The sequence below is a fragment of the Melanotaenia boesemani genome, chromosome 10, assembly GCF_017639745.1.
Source record: "Melanotaenia boesemani isolate fMelBoe1 chromosome 10, fMelBoe1.pri, whole genome shotgun sequence".
NCBI lineage: Eukaryota > Metazoa > Chordata > Actinopteri > Atheriniformes > Melanotaeniidae > Melanotaenia > Melanotaenia boesemani.
In genome coordinates, this window is record NC_055691.1 from 35,403,756 (window position 1) to 35,423,268 (window position 19,513).

Sequence of the window (19,513 nt, forward strand, 5' to 3'; positions counted from 1 at the left end):
AGTTGTTTCACCTTTTTATTCCTATTTCAGAATATTGAACTTTAGCTACAAAATGTCATGTTTGAACCACTTTAACATCCATCCTCTGTACTTCCAGTTTCCCTTTAACAGGAGGATTACTTTAGCTTAATTATTCACCATACTGGAACATAAAAACATCCTTCCTGTATGAAATTTGCCAGCGGTGCGACATCATTGTAGTAACCATGCTTTAATTTGTATACCAGTTAATTTAGCTGCATCCCCAAAACCTGAAACAAATTGAGAGAGCAGGAAAAGTTTGGTTGAAAGGTTCGCCTTTGTTTTGTCATGTGAAGTGCATATCTGAACTACTTTAAAGATTTACTGGCTGTCACTTGTGAAAAGAGTCATATTACTTTGAAACCAAATATTTGTCATTATTCTCGGCTTATAAAGTCACACCAACTACTTGGTACCATTTGGTCACTTTAGAACCTAAATTGGATTTCACAGTAGCTAACAGACTCGTTTTTTAGTTGGCAAATGTAAGACATTGATATCCTGACAATGGTGCAGATAGCAGGTACATTTATAACCCAACAGTAGTATAACTAAAGATACACGGCAAAGACTAGACACTCATAACTAAAATAAATGCTTTGTGACATTTGTGACTCCAGAATAACTACAAAGAACAGGACACGCCTTACACAGCAAATGTAAGCATGATGTAAAGCAATTTACAATGACTGAACGTGTTTAAAAAGACATGGTGAAACTGTTACGCTAGTTACTTGGTCTGTTATTGTACTTGTGGACCTCGAGAGAATTTTGAGGTTTTTCTGCTGACGATGGCAAAGGAAAATGACTCATCTTGAGGTTTGTATGAATGTTTGCTGAATCCTTTCTAAAGAATACAATGCACCTCTGTACACGGGTTTTCATCCATCTGTGGGCAAAACCTTTAATGTTTTCATTCACAAAAAATAAAAAACTACATAAAGTAATGCATGTCCCTTGCAGACCTTAGGGTTTTTACCTCATCTATGAGACAATATTTATTTTCCATGTGGGTTTACTTCAAAAAGTACAAAACTGATAGATTCAAAACTGAACTGATACGAGATCACACGCTTTCTGATAAGAAATGCAAGGTTGGAGTTGAATATAAAAAAAAAAAAACACTAAAATGAACCCAGACAGGAAGACAGAATTAGAAGTGTAATGGAGTGTGTAATGGAGTGTGTCGTGTTCCTTGTCTGCGTTTGCACTGCGTGGAATGAAGCGGCCATGACGGCCATGAAGATGAAGTGAGAATTTGCTTGGCTGAGGGGCACTTTCATAGAGTTTGAACTTTGAAGAATTAAAAAAAACAGACTAATCTGGTGCAATCCAAAGACAGTCCTGTCACATGTATATTAATACCTTTCTAACTTAATATCTTTACACATGGCATGCTCTTCAGTTCAAGACAATTATTCATTTTCTATCTTCTCCTGAAGCTTATGACACTGTAAACCACAGCAACAAGGAGCGCCAGAGCAGCACCATAGAGCAGCAGTGACTGCTCTTCTGCTGGTTCAGGCTTCACTGCATCCTCCTTAGCTGGGGTCTTGACTGGGGCTTCAGTAACTGGGGCTTCCACAGGAGCCACTGGGATCTCCACGACTGGGGCTTTCACAGTAGCCACCAGGGCCTCCTCAACTTGGGCTTCTACAATGGTTACCACAGGCTCCTCAAGTGGGGCTTCAACAGACGCCGCTTGAGGCTCCTCAAGAGGAGCCTCAGAGACTGGAGGTCCAGTCACTGTGGCAACTGGTTCCACCACATCCTCTGGTTCTGGCTGGGGAGGCACAGTGACGGGCTGCGTTTCCTGGTCTGGTTCAGAAACTGGTTCTGATGAGGCTTCAGGCTCTGCTGGTGCTACTGGAATTTCCTTGGCTAGAGATGGAGTAGCCACCTCAGCAGGCACTGGGGCAGTGGCAGCAGCTGCTTCTGGCTCAGGCTCTTGTTTTACTGCAGGAACAGGCAAAGGTGCTGCAGGTTCAGGCTCAACAACAGGGGGAGCAGCAGGTTCTGGGACAGGAAGAAGCAGCTCTGGCTCCGAGGAGATGAAGGAAGGTTCTGCAGACAAGCTTGCAGGTGTCTCTATCACAACTGGCTCCTCTAAAGAAAGCAAAGATGCAGGTGGTGTGGAATCTGCCCCGGACAACGCTGGCATAGCTGGAATCTGGTCCCCAAATTCTGCCCTGAGCTCAGCCAGTTCACTCTCTGTTCCTAAAACACTCATCATGCTTTCATCTATCAACCCAACTTCACCGCCCTCCTCCAGCAGCTCAGCCTCCTCACGCTCCACGTGGACGATGTCCGAGTTTGAGGAGTTGTTCTCACTTCGCTCCTCAGCCAGGGCCACGCCCTCATTGCTGTCCAGGCTCTTGACATCTTCAGGGTCCATTGCACTAACCTGTGCCCAGGACTCGTGGCCAGCCAGAGACACAGGTAAGCTTTCCGTCTGCCAGGAGCTCTGCTCACTGCTGTTTCCTGTGCAGAGCAGTGATGAGGGAGGGCTGAGCTGGTCAGGATACTGCTCCCCTGAGAGGATGTAGATGTCGTTGCTGTCTTCAGCAATGGTCACGCCACGTTCCTCCTCTGGCACGAGGTTGAATATTTCACCCTGTGGTACACAGACAGAAATATGGGCAATTAACATAAATGTGTATGTCATTACAAATTAAATCATGTTGAGGTGACACATTCATGTGAGGTAGTAGGTGTAACAGCTATATTTTATTATATTCATTACACAGGGGATATTTACATTTAGTCCTTTTCGCTTACTTCGGGTTAAGAACAAACCCTGACTTGATCATTTAGTGCTTATCGATTTAAACTGCAGAATACAAACAGCATAGCCATACAGAAACGATCAATCAAGACAGATGTTGTATTTGCCAAGCTAATAGTGTAAATAAATTCTGAAATACCAAAAGCTGTCTGTAAAAGAACACTGTAAATACTAGATGCACCATTTCTGCCACCTAGTGCTCAGCGTCAGATCAGGAAAAACTTCTCTGATTATGTAACATCATGTGACCATGTGGACAAGCTGCTGGAGCAGAATGTGTTTAAGTACATTTCACGAAATGATGGAGGCACCTGAATGATATTAAAAGCTGGTTTGTTATGCACACATTTGCAGAATACCAGTTCTGACAATCACTGTACTGAAATAATGAAAATGACACATTATTCTTCTTCCTAAAGAATGAAAACACATAATACTGTGATTAATCAGCACATAAAATTCAAACGTTATTGACTCCACTTCGGGGTTTTATTAACAATTTCTTATGTCCTTTTAAGTAAATTGCCAATAAAAGCAAAAAAAAAAAATGTAAAACTCCCAAAACAAACAAGTTTATTTCACAGAAAACTTTCATATTACCATCAGCATTGCAACACTTAGGGCAGATTATCATCACTAATTTCCTGATTCGATATGGATTTATTGTCAGCTAATGATTATTAAAGACATTCTCAGACAACTATTCTTATAAAACACTGAGCCCGTTTACATGAGCATCAAAATCAGTATCTGGGAGTAATCAGATTACTGTAATAATCTGATCTGACGTGTCTAGGTCTACATTGACCAGTCCTTTATCAGATTTATTTTGGGGTATATACGTGTGTGGTGACACCACTTCCTGTTATTTTCAAAACATGTTTATTGAACGTGGTGGCGCCCGGTCGTAGCGTTAGCTGCTAAAGCGGGAGCTGAAAGCTGCTGAATAGTTTCCAGGTGAAAGCGCTATAAGGACAGACTATTTACAATTTACCACTTGCTGGTGGCATAAATGTCACTGTGCCAACCTGCACCACAAGAACAGAGACGAGACCACTGAAGCTTAAAGGATTCGCCCATTGAAGATCATGAATGTTGGGAATTTCCGATGCAGCGCCGCCATACATCTTCAGCAGGTACATCTTGCAGATGAGATAGACAAAAAATTTGTGGGTATTTCACCAGCTTGAATGGCTTTACTGGTGATGTTAGAATTAGTCACAGGCATGCTGTCTAGCCATGTCACACAGGTGTGATGTGAACAAACAAGATTCAAACCGACAGCTCAGAGGTGTCTAACAGGAAGAGCGACTGACGTCAAAGACATAACGTTTCTGACAGGAAGGACCAGGTACCACACCAACTGCACCACATTCATGAGAAATAGTGATAATGGTCTTAAGAGAATATCCCAAACCAACTAAACACTGTTTCTGAACAACCTTTAAGCTTTGATGGTCATTTTCCTTACAAGGACACATGCAGCTGTGTTCTGGGAGGCAGGAGAGAGATTAAAATCCAACTGCGCTGCTGTTATCCAACATTCATGTTCTCCATAAGCTGATTTACATGTGGAAGAGCAGGAGTAGTTCACAAAATCCTCCACCCTCTGGATGCAACATCCCCATTAGCCCAACAGAGCAGGACAGGGTTGCCATGCCATGTAAACCCACAACAAAGACTTGCTGATTGAAAATGTATTATCTCTGTGCAGTTTTAACTTTCTACTGTTATAAAGTCTTCGCTGGTTTAAAATCTAAACCTTTATAGCAGACTAACCGAGTCTAAAAACAATGACTTGAGGATTTAAAATAAGCAAAAAATCAACTAAACAACTTTAAACTATGAAAAAATAAATTATTACCTCTAAAACTTTCGTTTTCTTGCTCAGGTAAATGTGTTTAATGGAGGAGGGAAAGACACTAAGCTTACTGTTCTCCACCCTCGCCCCAAGACACATGCAAACCTTATAAAATCAGAGCACATTCTTGTTAAAGAGCCAAAGGTTCACAGCCAACCTGTCTTTGCTCCCCCATCATCGAGCTTAATCACAACATAGTTCTTGATATCTGAGCAGTACAAAGTCAAGAGGCTTCCTGACTTTTGTCGGCCATGTTGCCACTGTGCTACAGAGCCCTAAAAAGCTAATTTGAGAGAAAAAAAACAGTAAAATTCAGTCACTTTACAAGTACTTGTTACATTAGCACAAGACTGTCAAATAGCCAGCATGCTGCATACCTGCGAATCCAAACGTTAGGTCAGAGTTGCTGCAAAAAGCCAACTTTTCCACACCCTTAAATGCTAAAATACACTCATTTGTCTTACACCACTGACACTCAACTCGATTAATGTTCAAGGACCATAATGTACTTGACATTTGTGAGGATTATGTCATCCCTGTTCCTAATAGTCAGGGATTTCAGGAGGTCATCCGGCAGCTGACGGAGCAGACTAAAACATTCTGCTGAAAGAGCACCACCAGACTGCAGATCAGCAGCTAAACGTACCAAAGAACAGAAATCAAACTTAAGATCAAGTTGATTTTTCACAAAGATGCAGTATAAAACCAACAAGGATGGTTTCCTGATCTGACAACTCTAGACTGAAATGGATTTATGTAAACAGTTCGCTTTGTCGGCCCGTTTGTTTCTTAATGTGATGCAAGTCAGCTGAGTGCAGGTACATGACTTTCCTCAGAAAATGTTTGTTTTCTGGCCTGGCATCCCTAAACAGGGTTGTGGTAACAGTTAGACTCATGAATAGAGAGACAGACAGATGCCTGCCTCTCTATTCACTGCCCTGGTTAAACATCAGCAGTCACTCAGCGTGTTGGTGCGAGCCACAAGTGGGTCAGTCAAGCCCCTGGTGAGGATGTTTTTAGAAGACTATTAGTTATTTTGGGAGCTTTCTCAGCCTGCACTGGCCCTTCTCTCCGGTCCGGTCCCGTGCTGCTTCAGTAGCATAATGATGCACATATTTCTCCCTGAGCGGGTGCTTACATAACAGGGGGAGCACTGTTACACTGTACAGGATGCAATGTGACGTGCCCTGACAGGGCCAGGCGGGAGCCCATACACCACTCTGTTCTTAAAATATCATCACTGCAGCGTCACTGTTTCTAAGCAGTGGAAGCTATAAAACAAAGGACTATATTGTACTGCTGTTAATTGATAGTCAAAGCAGCATATCTTTACCTGCCAGGTATGCCACGGTAAAATAATGTGGGTCGTCATTATCTCCCTCTCTTCTCACCAAAAAGGTCAGTTGCAGATGTCACAGCGTCACTTTCAAATTTCAGGCTTCACGTTACATCAAACTCACACGAGCTGCAATATGAGATGGTGGAAAGGTCACTCAGCTCTGCAGTTTCACCATCAGAAGGGCAGCTGGCTGATTCCTCAGGACTAACCCAACAAGACCATGCAGCAGTATAGACGGATACACCTCCGCCACCATGTAGGCCAGTTTTCCACCCTTCCCAAATCACCCCCCCGGCTGAGGGCAAGCGCTTTTGTTCCTGCCTAATGAAGTGCACACCACATTAAGGTCATAATAACCCTCATTCTTTACCACTTTGACAAAGGCGTATTTAGAACAACCTAAACCTGACATGTCACATCAGCATGCTGAAGATGAACAGGACTAATGAAATATCTACTTTTAAAAGTGTAGCATAAAAATAATCACTAGTTTGTTCTTTAATGTTTATTAAACCAAAATATTTAAAATACGTACAAAAAAGCATGAAATTATTCTTATTTTGCATCTATGAGCATTTTGCTCTTTACGGTTTTATATTTTATAGATTGATCGCTGTGCATTTAAAACTAATAGAATCATATAGAGCCCATGACTGAGCAACCACTGCACGGAAACGTGAGGTGGCCATGTTGCAAACAAGAACAGACCAGCTCTGCATCTGAGGATTTGCCCCTGCTACACAGTTCTTTCTCAGGAATGATGCACACATCAAGACTAATGATATCACTGTTTGCATACTTCCAAAAGTAAAACATCCTACCTCAGTGCGAAGTCCCGAAACCCCCGGTTTACACTTGAATGCACAAAACTCGAAAGAGTCAAAAGGACAAACAAGTCGTCGAGATGGAGTGGAGGTAGGAAGGCCGTTCCAGGAACGTGTGCATGCAAGCAGCTGTCAAACTCACAGAGGTTTCACTTTGCTCTCACTGGCTACCCTGCACATCCTTCATCGCCCTCATGTCTCTCACCCCTCCCCTCGTTTGAATTCCCTCCCTTTCTATCAGCCTCTTCATGGATGTTCCCTCCCTCTTTCTTTCTCTTCATCCCTCCATTGCTGATCCTCTCCGAACCCATCATCTGTTCATCCCCTGTGACATAACGCTGAGCAGGAATGCGGCTTTGTTTAAAGCCATTGCACCGTGTTCACATTCCACTGCATGAAACCGGGCAGAACATCATGAGGCAATGGCGACAAGAGCAATGGTTAACGTGTTAAGTCACGTGACTCCTCATCAGTGCAACCTCATTTATAGGGAGCGACTGCCGGCAGCGCTCTACTTATGACAACACTGCAGAGCTAAATTCAGTCCAAAAGCAAAACAAAAATGTTCATTTAACCAATAAAAAAGTTGCACTTATAAGTGGTTCCAGGTGTATGACAACACAAACGTGGGAAGTGGGATCAGCTGCAGTAGTAGCTAACGTGAGCAGGGTTCATGTTAATTTAAATAAGCAAACTTTTTCATTGAAAACAAACCTTTTTTTCCCTTAAGTGTGTCAGGAGCTGCTATTTTTTGTTTGGTTTTTATTTTGTTTGTTTGTTTACTTTGGTGTAGCACAAAAAAAATGATAAGCTTAAAAATGGTTTAATCCACAGAGAACTTTGAACTAAAGTTGTAATATGGCTGCTTTAGCTCACCGCTGCCCTCATGTGGTCAAATCTCTGTGCTGAACATGGTACAAGAATTATTTCCCCCTCTTCATTTGCACATGGTACTGACAGAAGAACAGAGTTATTGATTATCTAGATAAAACTAAAATTACATTTTGACAGCCGAGCTGTAAACTAAGTTCTCCAGATCATGTTAATACTTGTGCAGAAACTGCCATCGTCATATATTCTGCAGCTTGATTACGTTGTCTGAACTGAATAAATAAGATTTATTTTTACTTCTTTTTCTAGGTGGTTCTTGTTTCCAGACGCATTTCCAGTGTTAGGAACTCACCCATCCTCCCTGCTGGATGATGTAGTCCGCCTCTTCTTCCTCCAGCCAGCGAACTCCCAGATCCAACAGCGTTGTCAAGGTCTGGCCTTTGCTTTGTAAAGCCTGGAGCAGGACCAGAGGCACTAGCACCTGGTGGTCGTCATCAAGGACAAAACATTAGCAAGGCAGTGGTGTCAAATTTTTTAAAAGAAATTTATAAATAAAGTAAAGATTTTGTGCATTTTGTAAATCAGAGCAGCTGTATTATAAGTCCCGGCTGACTCACCTTACTCCAGCCTTCCGGTGTGTGTTTGGAAAGATCCAACGTTGTGCTTCTGAATCTCTGGTAGTCTAGAGGTCTGAAACACAAAGACATTATTCATCGCTCACATTATCAGATCGTTTCATTCAGTCTGAATTTCTGATCAGAACATTCTCACACAGCTAGCGTGGAGACTCCTGACTGCACACAGAACATAAAGCCAGCTCCACATCGTCATCAAATTAGTTATGAGACTTAATATCTGGAAGAAACCTGACTTACAGGATACTTGCTAAAAATAAGTAAATAAAAGAGACTAATTACTTTTTGTTATGAGCATCTATAAAGAAAAAATTGTGTATCTCAACCGGGATGTGCACACCCGAATGCAGAGGGGATTAAAACCACCATCAGTACCAATCTGCCGAGCACCGGTGACATCAGTAAAGCTGGATTCATTCTAGTGCAGCGTCTGCATACGGAGATGCTGTAAAATGTGCTCTCGAGCGTCGTGTTGTAGAGTCTCTTCTGTGTTTACCGCACAAATTCAGCGAGAAGCCTTAGAAATACGGAAACAGGTAATCACAAACTGACCAATCACAGGGGACTACATCAGCGTAAGTAGGGAAACACTTCGGGTGTGGAAGAGGTCACGCCTCCCCAGACGCCGTTACCGGACCGTAAGCGAAAGACTGCGCGAGAATAAATCCAGCTCAAGGTGTGTGCAGAGTCCACGGGACACAAAAAGACAAAAACACCTACGTTTCAGCATTGCAGGTGATAGTATATTCTGCTGGCCTGCCATCGGAGGACTGAGCTGTGAGACTAATTAAATCATTCTCTACAATCCATAGCAACAACAACTGCATTTTTATTTGTAGTCTAGTCATTTGTAACTATGTGTTTGCACACTTGCTTGTGTTACAGGAATGTGGGCGATTCCTTTGAATTTTGTGCTGAATCTCTGTACTGACTACCACCTAGTTATGACGTCCCATCTTGTTGCTTTTGTTGTTCTTACTCTTAAATGTAAGTCGCTTTGGATAAAAGCGTCTGCTAAATGACTGTAGAATAGAATAGAATAGAATAGAATCTCTAGGAGCTCCTCCTCCCGCTAGGTGGGGGCTCCTCCAGCCAATCATTACCTGGGAGTGGCTTATAAAAGGACTGAGGAGCTGCACGTTTGGGCCTGTCTGATGTGTTAGCCTGGGTTTGGGTATGTCTGGTTGTAGAATTAGTTTTTATTATGGTTAGTTTTCCAGGTCGGTCTCGTACAGGAGAGCTGCCATTATGTTTTCCTTGTGGGTCATTTTCTCATGTTTATGGTGAAGTTCGGGTAGTTTAGAAGTAGGTTTGTATTCTTGTGTTTTTTTGGTGAGGTCAGTTATACTTTTCATTTTCAGGTAGGAGTGTTTTGTTTGTTATGTTGGCCTTGGCTCTCTATGACGCTTTTGACCTTTCAGTGTTGTTGCTGCCACGAACTACAGAACTTGCTGATTTACTCAGTGGCGCGCACCCTAACGATGGCTAATTCAGCATCCATCTTGAATCCTACCTGTACTCTGAGCTCTCTCCAGCCAGTAACAGTCTTATCATGACTCTTGTCTCATCTCTTGCTTTGTCTCTTTCTCTCTTCCTCCGATAATGTCTTTGCGTATCTTTGCATTAAAAACAGCCAGAGTGTTTGTATGCGCTTGCTAGAGTGTGACATGGCGGGCAAAGCGAAACTCGGCTGCAACATCACGCAGCGTCCTGGAAGAAAAAGCTGTACAGTGCAGTTTCTCAGCCTCAGGACACTGCTGGGCATCGACGGCTCCAGAAATGCACATAATAGATGTCAGTGTGCCATCAAACCAGCCCAGAACGTAGAGCTTTAGGGTCAGAAAGTAACATAATGTGTTTTTAAAGTTTCTCTGATTAATGCTTCACAAACTCACCCTGTGAGGAGTGTTTGTACGGCTGCTGCCAGGTGTGTGTCAAGCTCCTGGGCCACTTTGTCTCCAATTACAGCAAGACAGTCTTCAACGGAGCTGTCGGGCTTGGCTGGACAGAACACCGGTGATGTGTGGCGGTCAAAGCCTGTACTGGAAAAGGCTGAAAAAAGACATATATGTGTATATATATATATAAATATATATATATATATACACAAACATATATACACAAATATATATATATATAAAATGCTACAGAATGAATCCTTGAATCCTTGTATTTGCTGATTTAAACACTTGCTTTTAAAAATGTTATATAGATGCAGATGTGGGGAGAAAAAAACTAAGCTCACCCCAAACCATCCATCCTTTATGTGCACACCTCATCTTGCTCTGAATGAGCACAGAGGCTCATCTGCAGCTACATCGTGCTACAGAGAGCTGCGCTTATGTAAAGAAATCACAGCATACATTAGAGATTTGGACGCTGACAAAGAACTGATTTGAGTTCTGTTGTACAGGAAGGCAAACTTAATAAAGAGCAAGGAGGCTGGAGAATTACCAATCTGCCAAAAATAAGTTTAAAACTAACACTGCTGTGTGTTCACATTTATTTACAGATACGCTCTCAGGCATCACTGGGATTCATAAATCCAGTTAAATCAAAGCTAAACCATAAATGAAACATAACTTGTTAGAATTACCTGAAAGTAAATGGCTTCAGATCTGAGCTGAACTGTTTGTAAAACAACAGCAAATCCTGTGTAAATGGAAAAAGAACCGGCCGTGTGTGTTACTACTTACAGGCAGAAATGTCATCTTCCAGCCGTTTCAGCTCTTCTTCTATCTGCTCTTTTACTATTCCAGCCTTCTCATTTATTGCATCTCCTGAAAGAAAAAAAAAGAAAAATGAACTAACAACCTGTCTCCCTCGCACAAGTATTTAAAAAAACATATCACCACATCCGACTTGCAATACCAACGAAACTAAAACTGACTCATTTCTTTTTTAAGTTTTCATTCATGTTGTTGTGGGTCTGCAAACAGTGAATGTGTTGGTGATGATGACTTAAGATGTCTGGTTTCCTTTAAAAAAAAAAACATTAAAAAATAAAAATTCCCAGGCTACATACAAGTAAATAAAAATGTGCCGTGACATGAACATAAATATGCAGAACAAATTGATGAACATGGAATATTCATGTCCATTAAATGTCTTTTTGCTTATTTTCACAATAAAGTTAAAAAGTGTAAACTTGTGCAGACTTTAGCAGCCCAGCAAAAGACGTCTGCATCCTTAACATGACACTAAAATCAAAACGTTGCACAAGTGTAAACATGGAAAGAAATCCAAATATCAAGTTTTGGTGCAGCTCTTAGAAAAACTAGGGTTGCGTATCACCACCAACTTCCTGAATCGTTCAGATTTATCTACAGATATTTATGTAACACCAGTTCTTCTAGATTAAAGACATTCGCAGAAAACTATTTTTATAAAAACAATGAGCCTGTTTACATGAGCATCTAAATCAGAGGTGTGGGAGTAATCAGATTACAGTAATAACCTGATCCGATGCGTCTACATGCACTTCTGAAAAACAATATTGGAAAGATGGTTGTCTACATTTACCGATCCATTATTGGTACTTACGTACGTGATGTTATTAATTTGTTATTTTCAAAACATTCGCTCTGTGTTAAACATGGCAGCACCCACAGGCTTAGCATTAGCTGCTAATGTGGGAGTCCAAAGCGTTTTTTTTGTTTGTTTTTTTTTGTTTTTTAAATCGACATTGAATTAAATTTTAATTGATTCAACTTATTTAAATTCAGCTCTTAAAAAAACAAAAAAAAACAAAAAACAACAACAACAAAAAAAAAAAAACTCATGTAGTTTAGCTCATAGAAGAAAAATTCTGATAGTATGCAAAGTTACGCACACTGAGTTCACCTTCAGTTTCAGTCTGACATCAGAGCCATTGTCCACCTTGCCCAGTATAGATGCACAGGAGGGCAACCTGAGTTATTCACTGAAATATGCTCGACACCACAACGCTGTGGACGGTGTGAGAAAACATTCAAGACATTCCCTCACCTCTAACTTTCTCTGTGGAGGATTATCGTACATCTATGTTTAGCCAAACTCATGCACAGTTGCCTTTATGTCACTGAAATGGGGAATTTGTCAGGTGGCATTGCAACAGTTTCAAAATCAAGATTTTATCAGAGTAAAGTGAAAGTCTGGAAATGCTTTAGGCAACCACAAACTCACTTGGAACAGCCACAGTTCCTTTCAGATTTAACCACCTGAGGCAAGAAACTGAACATGTGTGAATGAGACTGAGCCCATGTTTTGTCTTTTATTAGCGTGATGTAAACATGCTCAGCCATTCTCTGTCATAGCGAGTCAAACTTGAACCGCTGCTCCACTCAAGACACCGACACGAAGCTCATGTGGAAGTAAATTATTTACAAGAGTCTCTCCCCTGCTGGAGTGTAATGAACCACGCCAACAGCAAAAATACAGAAAAAAGGCACTGAGACTGCATGGGTGTATTACCATGAGTTTTTCTATTCTGAGAGACACTGTTCGACCTGGTCAGGGATTTGACAGATGATTCATTAAATACATCGTTTAAATGCATTTTAATCCCCTTTTTGTAGCGAGAAGACACCGGCAGTCTTTTCCCTCTGCTGTCCCAGCAGCTTGTGCACCAAAACCCTGAGAATCAGTGTTGGTTGTTGGGCTTGGTGCTGCCTCAGCATTTAGCCGGACAGCTAGCCAGACAACTATTTCGCCTCAGTCCATTGGCGTGTGAGTAATCCTACAGTGATTACACATGACAGGCTGTCAGAATTTGGACCGGGTCGAGCGGAAAGCAGGGATCAACCACTCAGCTGCCCCTCTGCACAGATTTCTAACCATCACGCAAAATAAAACGGACAGGAAATTCACAGATCTCCAGTTTTCTTTTTTTCTTATTTATATTTTAACCGCCTCTTATTTTCGCTTCTCCAAATAATCAAGTATTTTTTTCCAGATTGCTTAATTTATATTTAAAAAAAAACCATCTTTTTACAAAAGAAAAACTGTTTTCTGTTTTCTTACGAGCCGCTCCTTCTCTCGCTGTTTTTAATAACACTTATGTCACCACTTACACTATGCAGCCAAATCTTCTATACACAAAAAGGCAGAATGAACTGCAAGTGGCATTTACTTTAACACTTTATTTCTCAACTGTTGCATAACAGACATATTTGCAGAAGGAATGAGTTTGACAAGAACCATTTGTGTAGACATGTGGTCAAAAACAGGTCACAAAGGCACTGAACCTAGTTTTTTGCATGCCAGGCAAAAGGGGACAGGATGAAAAACTAAATCTTGCAAGCCTGAGGTCATATCATGGGGTTTATGTAAAAGCATCTTGAAAGAAGATCCATCTGGATACCATATCAGAATACTAAACTGTAGTTGGGCTTAATGTGGTGCCTCACATGACAACGACTTTGCTTCCAAGCACTGGCTACGCTGATGTGGGCTCACTCGGCTTCTGAATGCACTTCCATGCCAAAGTCAGAGCGAGCTAAATTAAGCTGGTAAACAGGTGGCTACATGCCTACACACTCCAAATACTTTGTGTTGTAACCATGTGTGACAACTTTATTGGTGTGCTCTGTGCATGCAAAGACCAAGTCTTTCCTCTCACCTTGATCTATAGTCGCCTGTGATCCAGCAGTGGGCGGCATTCCCAGGTAGTTCAGAACAATGTATTTGGTTTCATAATGGAAACCCTCAGGCACAATGGAGGTGATGGAGGCACAAGAGGTGGAGCCCGAGGTAGCCATTTAGCAGCCTTGTGTCAGATTCTCAGGCACATTAATTCTCAGTCAAAGCTGGAAGTCTGACCTGTGGAAAATGACAGAAAAAATAACAAAGCAGTTGCATAAGTGACAGTCTTCAGTATGATCATGTTTCAGACTCTCTAAGGCAACAAAAACTTTAATAAATTTCAATAAAATCCATGTCTACACTGACTTCTCATGATGACATGTTATTTTACTGTAAAGCAACAGTTACATATAAAAAGCTGATGTCCAACTCAGTTTCATAATCTTCGATGCCCTCTTCATTCACTTCATGTCTTAAAAGGACAAAGGGTATAAAATATTCCTAAATGGGGACATTTGCTAAACAAATGTCTGATATAAAATTAATTATCGCGGTGCAAAAATTATTTTTCAGTATTGTTTAAGTTTGTTATCTCACATTTCCCTTCTGGGATGAAGTGACACCATGCGTCCCAGAAAGTTCATTAATGTCAAGTCTGTAAAAGTTAATATAACACTTCCGGCGACAGCTGTCAAAATAAAAAAGATCTTGCTGATTTATGGAGCACCAACTCAGAGTAATAAAAAATATATGCATTACATATTCATTTTGTTATTTCAGTTTTTAGAATGTATGCAAATGTAGTCGCCTTCTATTTTCATTAAATCGCTCAAAATACTACGATATCACTTATTCCCAATTATCAACCAGGGACATTTCTTTGATACCTAAACAAACTGGTTGAAACTGAACTCCTCAAGCGTCTGCATCAACTGAAATGTTCGTTTTAAGTTATATAAGTCGCTGCTGGCACACCTTCATTGACATGCAAGCTATGTTAGCTAGCTTAACATTACACGCTTCCAGATATAAAATTAAAAAAGAAATAATAAAACTTTAAATTGTACACAATTTCGGGTGAGTTGTTGTTTATTTCTTACCGTTTTTGTCCGAAGGTAACCGGGTGCTTACAAATGACAAACTGAAAGGAATTTTGCAACACAATCACATGCAGAAATAGCTGGTGAAAGCAGACCACCACTGGTTGGCAGCAGTAGCATTCAGCTCCAGTACACAATGTGCTTTGGGTGAAAGGAAAGCCAGCAAAAACATAACATACGTGTTCCTGTGGTACTCTTCAAAGTAAAGTGTTTATTAGCTGACGGACACCAATGTCACGTCTATATTAATAAAGCAACAGAAATCTTAATGTGAGCGTTTCAAAATAAGCAAAACCCGTTAATGACGCGTACCGTAACGACTGTCTGACTGAGAATTGAGTTCAAATTAAAATAAAATGAACATTTCTACAGGAAGTGTATCTACGTCCAGTGGGCCGGATGTAAAAATCCACAATGCACATGTGAGTGACACCCTCTCAGACTTTTCTTGAACCTGGAGATACCATACCTGAAATTGTTATTCAGGTTATTATTAATTAACCTGAAAGTTAAATATATCAACTTATAAGTAAATAACACGTTGAACCTATTTAAATGTAATTAAAGTTTTTTCTCTTAACCACAGACATTCCGAGCCCTTTTATTCTGAAAGTTTAAACCGGAAAAGCAGTCCGTCATGATTAGCTACCTCGACTAGAAACTTGAAAGAAAACTTTGTCCTGTCGACGGTTCCTGTTGAAACAGCCTGCACAAGCTGTCGGAAGTATCCCGTTTTTCCTCATAATTAAAAAAATTAAAAAACATTTAAAACAGATATGGCGCTAACGGATGCTGACGTACAGAAACAGGTAAAATAAATAAAAAAGTAATTAGGATTTAAACAGTTAAGTTTGACCACGTTCAACCAGCCGACAAACTACCAGCTTAATGTAAACACGACATAAGATAGCTAAAGGTCCAAAGTTTTACTAACGCAACTTGTAATTGTTTAATAAGTACTCCAAACTGTCTTTAATTGTTCCTCTTGTAGATTACGTTACTTGTCAGAGTTATTTTGACCTACCAGTTATTGTAAAACAACGGAAAATAACGGCCCTCAATTTTACGTTTAATGCCGATAAATACAAAAAAAAAGGTCTTTATTTACGTCTCATTGTTTGTTAAACATTTAGTGTTATGTATTTTGATTTAGTGTCCACTTAAATTTAGACAGGTTGACATTTCATACTTCTGCATTTGAGCAAACTACTCGTCTCTTGTGACAGATCAAGCACATGATGGGCTTCATTGAGCAAGAGGCCAACGAGAAAGTGGAGGAAATCGATGCCAAGGTAATTATCTGCAAGACAGTCTCATGGCGTGTTCCACGAAACCCAATGATAAACTAATATCTTCTCTCTCTCTTATTTTATTTATTTTTTATTCATTTGCAGGCAGAGGAGGAATTCAACATTGAGAAGGGTCGTTTGGTGCAGACTCAGCGGGTGAAAATTATGGAATATTATGAGAAGAAAGAGAAGCAGATTGAACAACATAAGAAAATGTAAGTTTAAGCTCCATTAATGGCAAATCAGGGAAAATAAAAAACATAATCAAGGGAAATTATTTGTACCATATTCAAGCCAAAGGTTTGAGACTCACACATGTACAATACTGAAAGTATTAATGAGAATATCCCAAAAATATACACAGTAGTTATCCAAAGACAAGTGTACACTACATGTAAAAGGCAACTGTAGCTCAGGAAGTAGAGCAGCTTATCCAATAATTGTGAGACTGATGGTTTGAACCCTTTAACTACATGTTTAAGCATTATTGGGCTGAATACTGAACCTCAAGATGCTCCAAGTGGTAGCGTTAATGAGAAGCACTTTATAAAACACTTGATAAAGCCTAGCTAAAATTGTATTTTTTTTTTTAACTTTTAGCTTATTGGTTCTGTGTGATTCTATGAGGCATTTTTGGATTTATGTCATGCAATTCATCCAGATACTTAGAGATTTGGTGGCTCTTTGTATAATTTGAAAGGGGAATTAGAATTAGATTTATCTATAGCAGTGTTTCTCAATCCTGGTCCTCAGGGACCACTGCCCTACATGTTTTAGAGGTGTCCATCTTTAACACACCTGACTCAAATGAATGGCTCATTAGCAGGCTTGCAAAGAACTTGACAAGCAGTTCAATTAATCTAAATCAGGTGTGCTGGAGTTGGACAGAACTAAAACATGCAGGGCAGTGGTCCCTGAGGACCAGGATTGAGAAACACTGATCTATAGCATAAATTAAGTAAGATTAATGCTGACCATTTTCCCTCCTCAGCCAGATGTCCAACCTGATGAACCAAGCAAGGCTAAAGGTGCTGAAGGTCCGAGATGACATGATCACGGTGAGAGATCAGTACTCTTTTTTTTTTAAAACGCAGTTTCACATAATCTTTGTTGTTTTAAGTTATTACATCTTATCTGCAATCATTTTCCTTTTTCTAATATATTTAAAAATGTATAATTGAATATGCTAATGGGGTGCAGGTGATTTATATGTATGCTTACATAAATGAAGCTGATACTGAAGTGTATGAACTCACGTATTTGCCATCAAACATTGAATCATTTCAAATGTTTAATAAATTTTCTGTCTATATTCCTGCCTCAGGATATGTTGAATGAGGCCCGTCAGAGGCTTGCAGAGATTGCCAAGGACCCTGAAAAGTACTCTAAACTGTTGGAGGGCTTGGTGCTTCAGGTAAAATGTCCAGCTGCTGCTAAAATGTGGTCAAACCAGCAGCTGTGTTACTTCTGTTTTTTTTTAAAGTTTGTGAGGAGTTTTTTTTGTATTGTTTCTTTCACATTTTAGGGATTTTACCAACTACTGGAGCCTAAAGTTACCATTCGCTGCAGAAAGCAGGATGTAGAAATGGTTCAGGTGGGGGTTGGTCTGACTGTCATCTTCTCTATTTTTTACGTGTATAGTAAACAGTGGAGAGATGTTCTCTATTTTATTACTTGGCAGGCAGCAGCTAATAAGAACATTCCTATCTACAAAGAGACAGTGAAGAGCAATATTACTGTCAAAATTGCTGAAGATCGTTTTCTTCCATCTGACATGTAAGATAATTTCCTGAATCTTAACGTAAACTTTAAGCCTGATTTTACAGGGTTACAGAGTTCATTTCTCTTTGTTTGAACAGCTGTGGAGGAGTTGAAGTGTATAATGACAATGGGAAAATCAAGGTTTCCAACACTTTGGAGAGCAGGCTTGAGCTTATCGCACAGCAGGTACAGTAACAGTGAGTGTTGTGTTGAATGTAGTTCCTGTTGTCCGTCTGTAGAGGGCAGCACAGCTCTTTTTATTTTTCACTGAAGCTAAATGACTGAAGCAGGGGTGTCTAACTCCGCTCCTCAAGGGCCGGTGTCCTGCAGGTTTTCATCGTTTCCCTGATCCAACACACCTGAATAAAATCAGCTTCCTGTCAACGTCTTCACAATAAGCCATTAATTTCAGTCAGGTGTGTCAGATCAGGGAAACAATGAAAACCTGCAGGATACCGGCCCTCAAGGACCGGAGTTTGACACCCCTGGACTAAAGTTTAAAAAACATATTAGTACAAAAAAATAAAATTTGATGGTTCTGTCAGGTGGTTATACTACTCAGGTACTTCTATATATATTTTAAGAGGACAATACTTTGAATAATGAATTGATTAATCATGTTGACTAATGAGGTACTAATTTTTAAGTAAGGCATGAAAATGAATTGCTAACAAATAACAGTCAATACATGGTTACTTTTTGCATTTATAAAGTTCCTTCATGTCACCTGCCTAACATTTGTAAAATATGTCTCTAAATATTAGATTTTGTGTGGATGAGGGAGACAAATTTATTAAAATGTGTCCACATTAGAAGCTTTGATAATTATTAGAAAAATAATTGTGCTATTGATCTATAAAATAATATGAAAGTCAATTATACTTTAAAAATAGATTTACAAATGAGCTTTTTCATGTTTACCCACTATTCTTAAGTAGTTTGTGTGGATTTTTCCGTATGTGTACGAATTTGTACTTTACAGATGATGCCTGAAATCAGAGTGAGCTTGTTTGGTCCCAACCCCAACCGCAAGTTCACGGATTAACGGTGGATTTGAGGAGCGCAGTGGGAACACGGCCTTTAAGGTGACCATTGATCATATTGAGCAGCTTGCCAATCATCCGGGTCAAAGGAAACTCTGAATGGGATGCAATCAGTGTGTGTTTGTGTAAACTAAAATGCTATGTAATAATTCAACAAATGTTCTGATACCGCTCGTCTCCTCTCTGGGAGACGTTCAGTGGACTACTTGACTTTGCTGTGGCTTTGCAAATATTTAAAATGTTACAGGTAGAATAACCAAGCTGCATACCAAAGATACTTTGAAATACTTCACTTTCATTTGGTGTTAACTACAGCCAAAATAATAAGAAAAACATTTATTTGTATGTGTATGTCTGGAAATAGATATGCTGCATTGTTCAAAAGAAAGATTAAAAAATCCATTTGTGACAGTGTTATTATTATGTATGAATTATCTTTATTTACAGGTTGTAAACAAACAG

At 40.0% G+C, this 19,513-nt stretch overlaps 2 protein-coding genes across 5 annotated transcripts; one reads left to right on the forward strand and one right to left on the reverse strand.

Annotated features, from left to right (window-relative positions):
- Position 1: 1 nt before the first annotated feature.
- On the reverse strand, positions 2-15,251 carry bcl2l13 (BCL2 like 13). Of its 4 annotated transcripts, XM_041997697.1 has the most exons (8): positions 14,959-15,251; positions 13,896-14,090; positions 10,993-11,076; positions 10,192-10,348; positions 8,279-8,351; positions 8,014-8,142; positions 1,652-2,635; positions 2-1,615 (listed from the first exon to the last, which is right to left on the reverse strand). In XM_041997697.1, the coding sequence occupies exons 2-8, from the start codon at positions 14,032-14,034 to the stop codon at positions 1,448-1,450; spliced, it is 1,734 nt and encodes a 577-aa protein (XP_041853631.1). In that variant the 5' UTR covers positions 14,035-14,090; positions 14,959-15,251; the 3' UTR covers positions 2-1,447. The 4 variants fall into 4 exon arrangements, with proteins under 4 accessions (XP_041853631.1, XP_041853629.1, XP_041853630.1 ...); XM_041997695.1 differs by having other exon boundaries at positions 2-2,635; positions 14,959-15,250; XM_041997696.1 differs by having other exon boundaries at positions 2-2,635; positions 13,896-14,095; positions 14,959-15,250.
- A 353-nt stretch (positions 15,252-15,604) lies between these two features.
- atp6v1e1a (ATPase H+ transporting V1 subunit E1a) lies at positions 15,605-19,425 on the forward strand. Its single transcript, XM_041997637.1, has 9 exons — positions 15,605-15,767; positions 16,185-16,250; positions 16,353-16,462; positions 17,239-17,305; positions 17,572-17,661; positions 17,773-17,841; positions 17,929-18,023; positions 18,107-18,194; positions 18,991-19,425. The coding sequence occupies exons 1-9, from the start codon at positions 15,735-15,737 to the stop codon at positions 19,051-19,053; spliced, it is 681 nt and encodes a 226-aa protein (XP_041853571.1). The 5' UTR covers positions 15,605-15,734; the 3' UTR covers positions 19,054-19,425.
- The last annotated feature ends 88 nt before the right edge of the window (positions 19,426-19,513 follow it).

Excerpts from the sequence above, each read along its gene's own strand:
- bcl2l13 (XM_041997695.1), bottom strand. The coding sequence starts at position 14,034 with ATGGCTACCTCGGGCTCCACCTCTTGTGCCTCCATCACCTCCATTGTG. Across the intron at positions 8,352-10,191 it reads GTACAAACACTCCTCACAGG|ACCTCTAGACTACCAGAGAT; the intron begins GTGAGTTTGTGA and ends TTTGTGTTTCAG. Across the intron at positions 8,143-8,278 it reads CACCGGAAGGCTGGAGTAAG|GTGCTAGTGCCTCTGGTCCT; the intron begins GTGAGTCAGCCG and ends GACGACCACCAG.
- atp6v1e1a (XM_041997637.1), top strand. The coding sequence starts at position 15,735 with ATGGCGCTAACGGATGCTGACGTACAGAAACAG. Across the intron at positions 17,306-17,571 it reads TCCGAGATGACATGATCACG|GATATGTTGAATGAGGCCCG; the intron begins GTGAGAGATCAG and ends TTCCTGCCTCAG. Across the intron at positions 17,662-17,772 it reads TGGAGGGCTTGGTGCTTCAG|GGATTTTACCAACTACTGGA; the intron begins GTAAAATGTCCA and ends TTCACATTTTAG.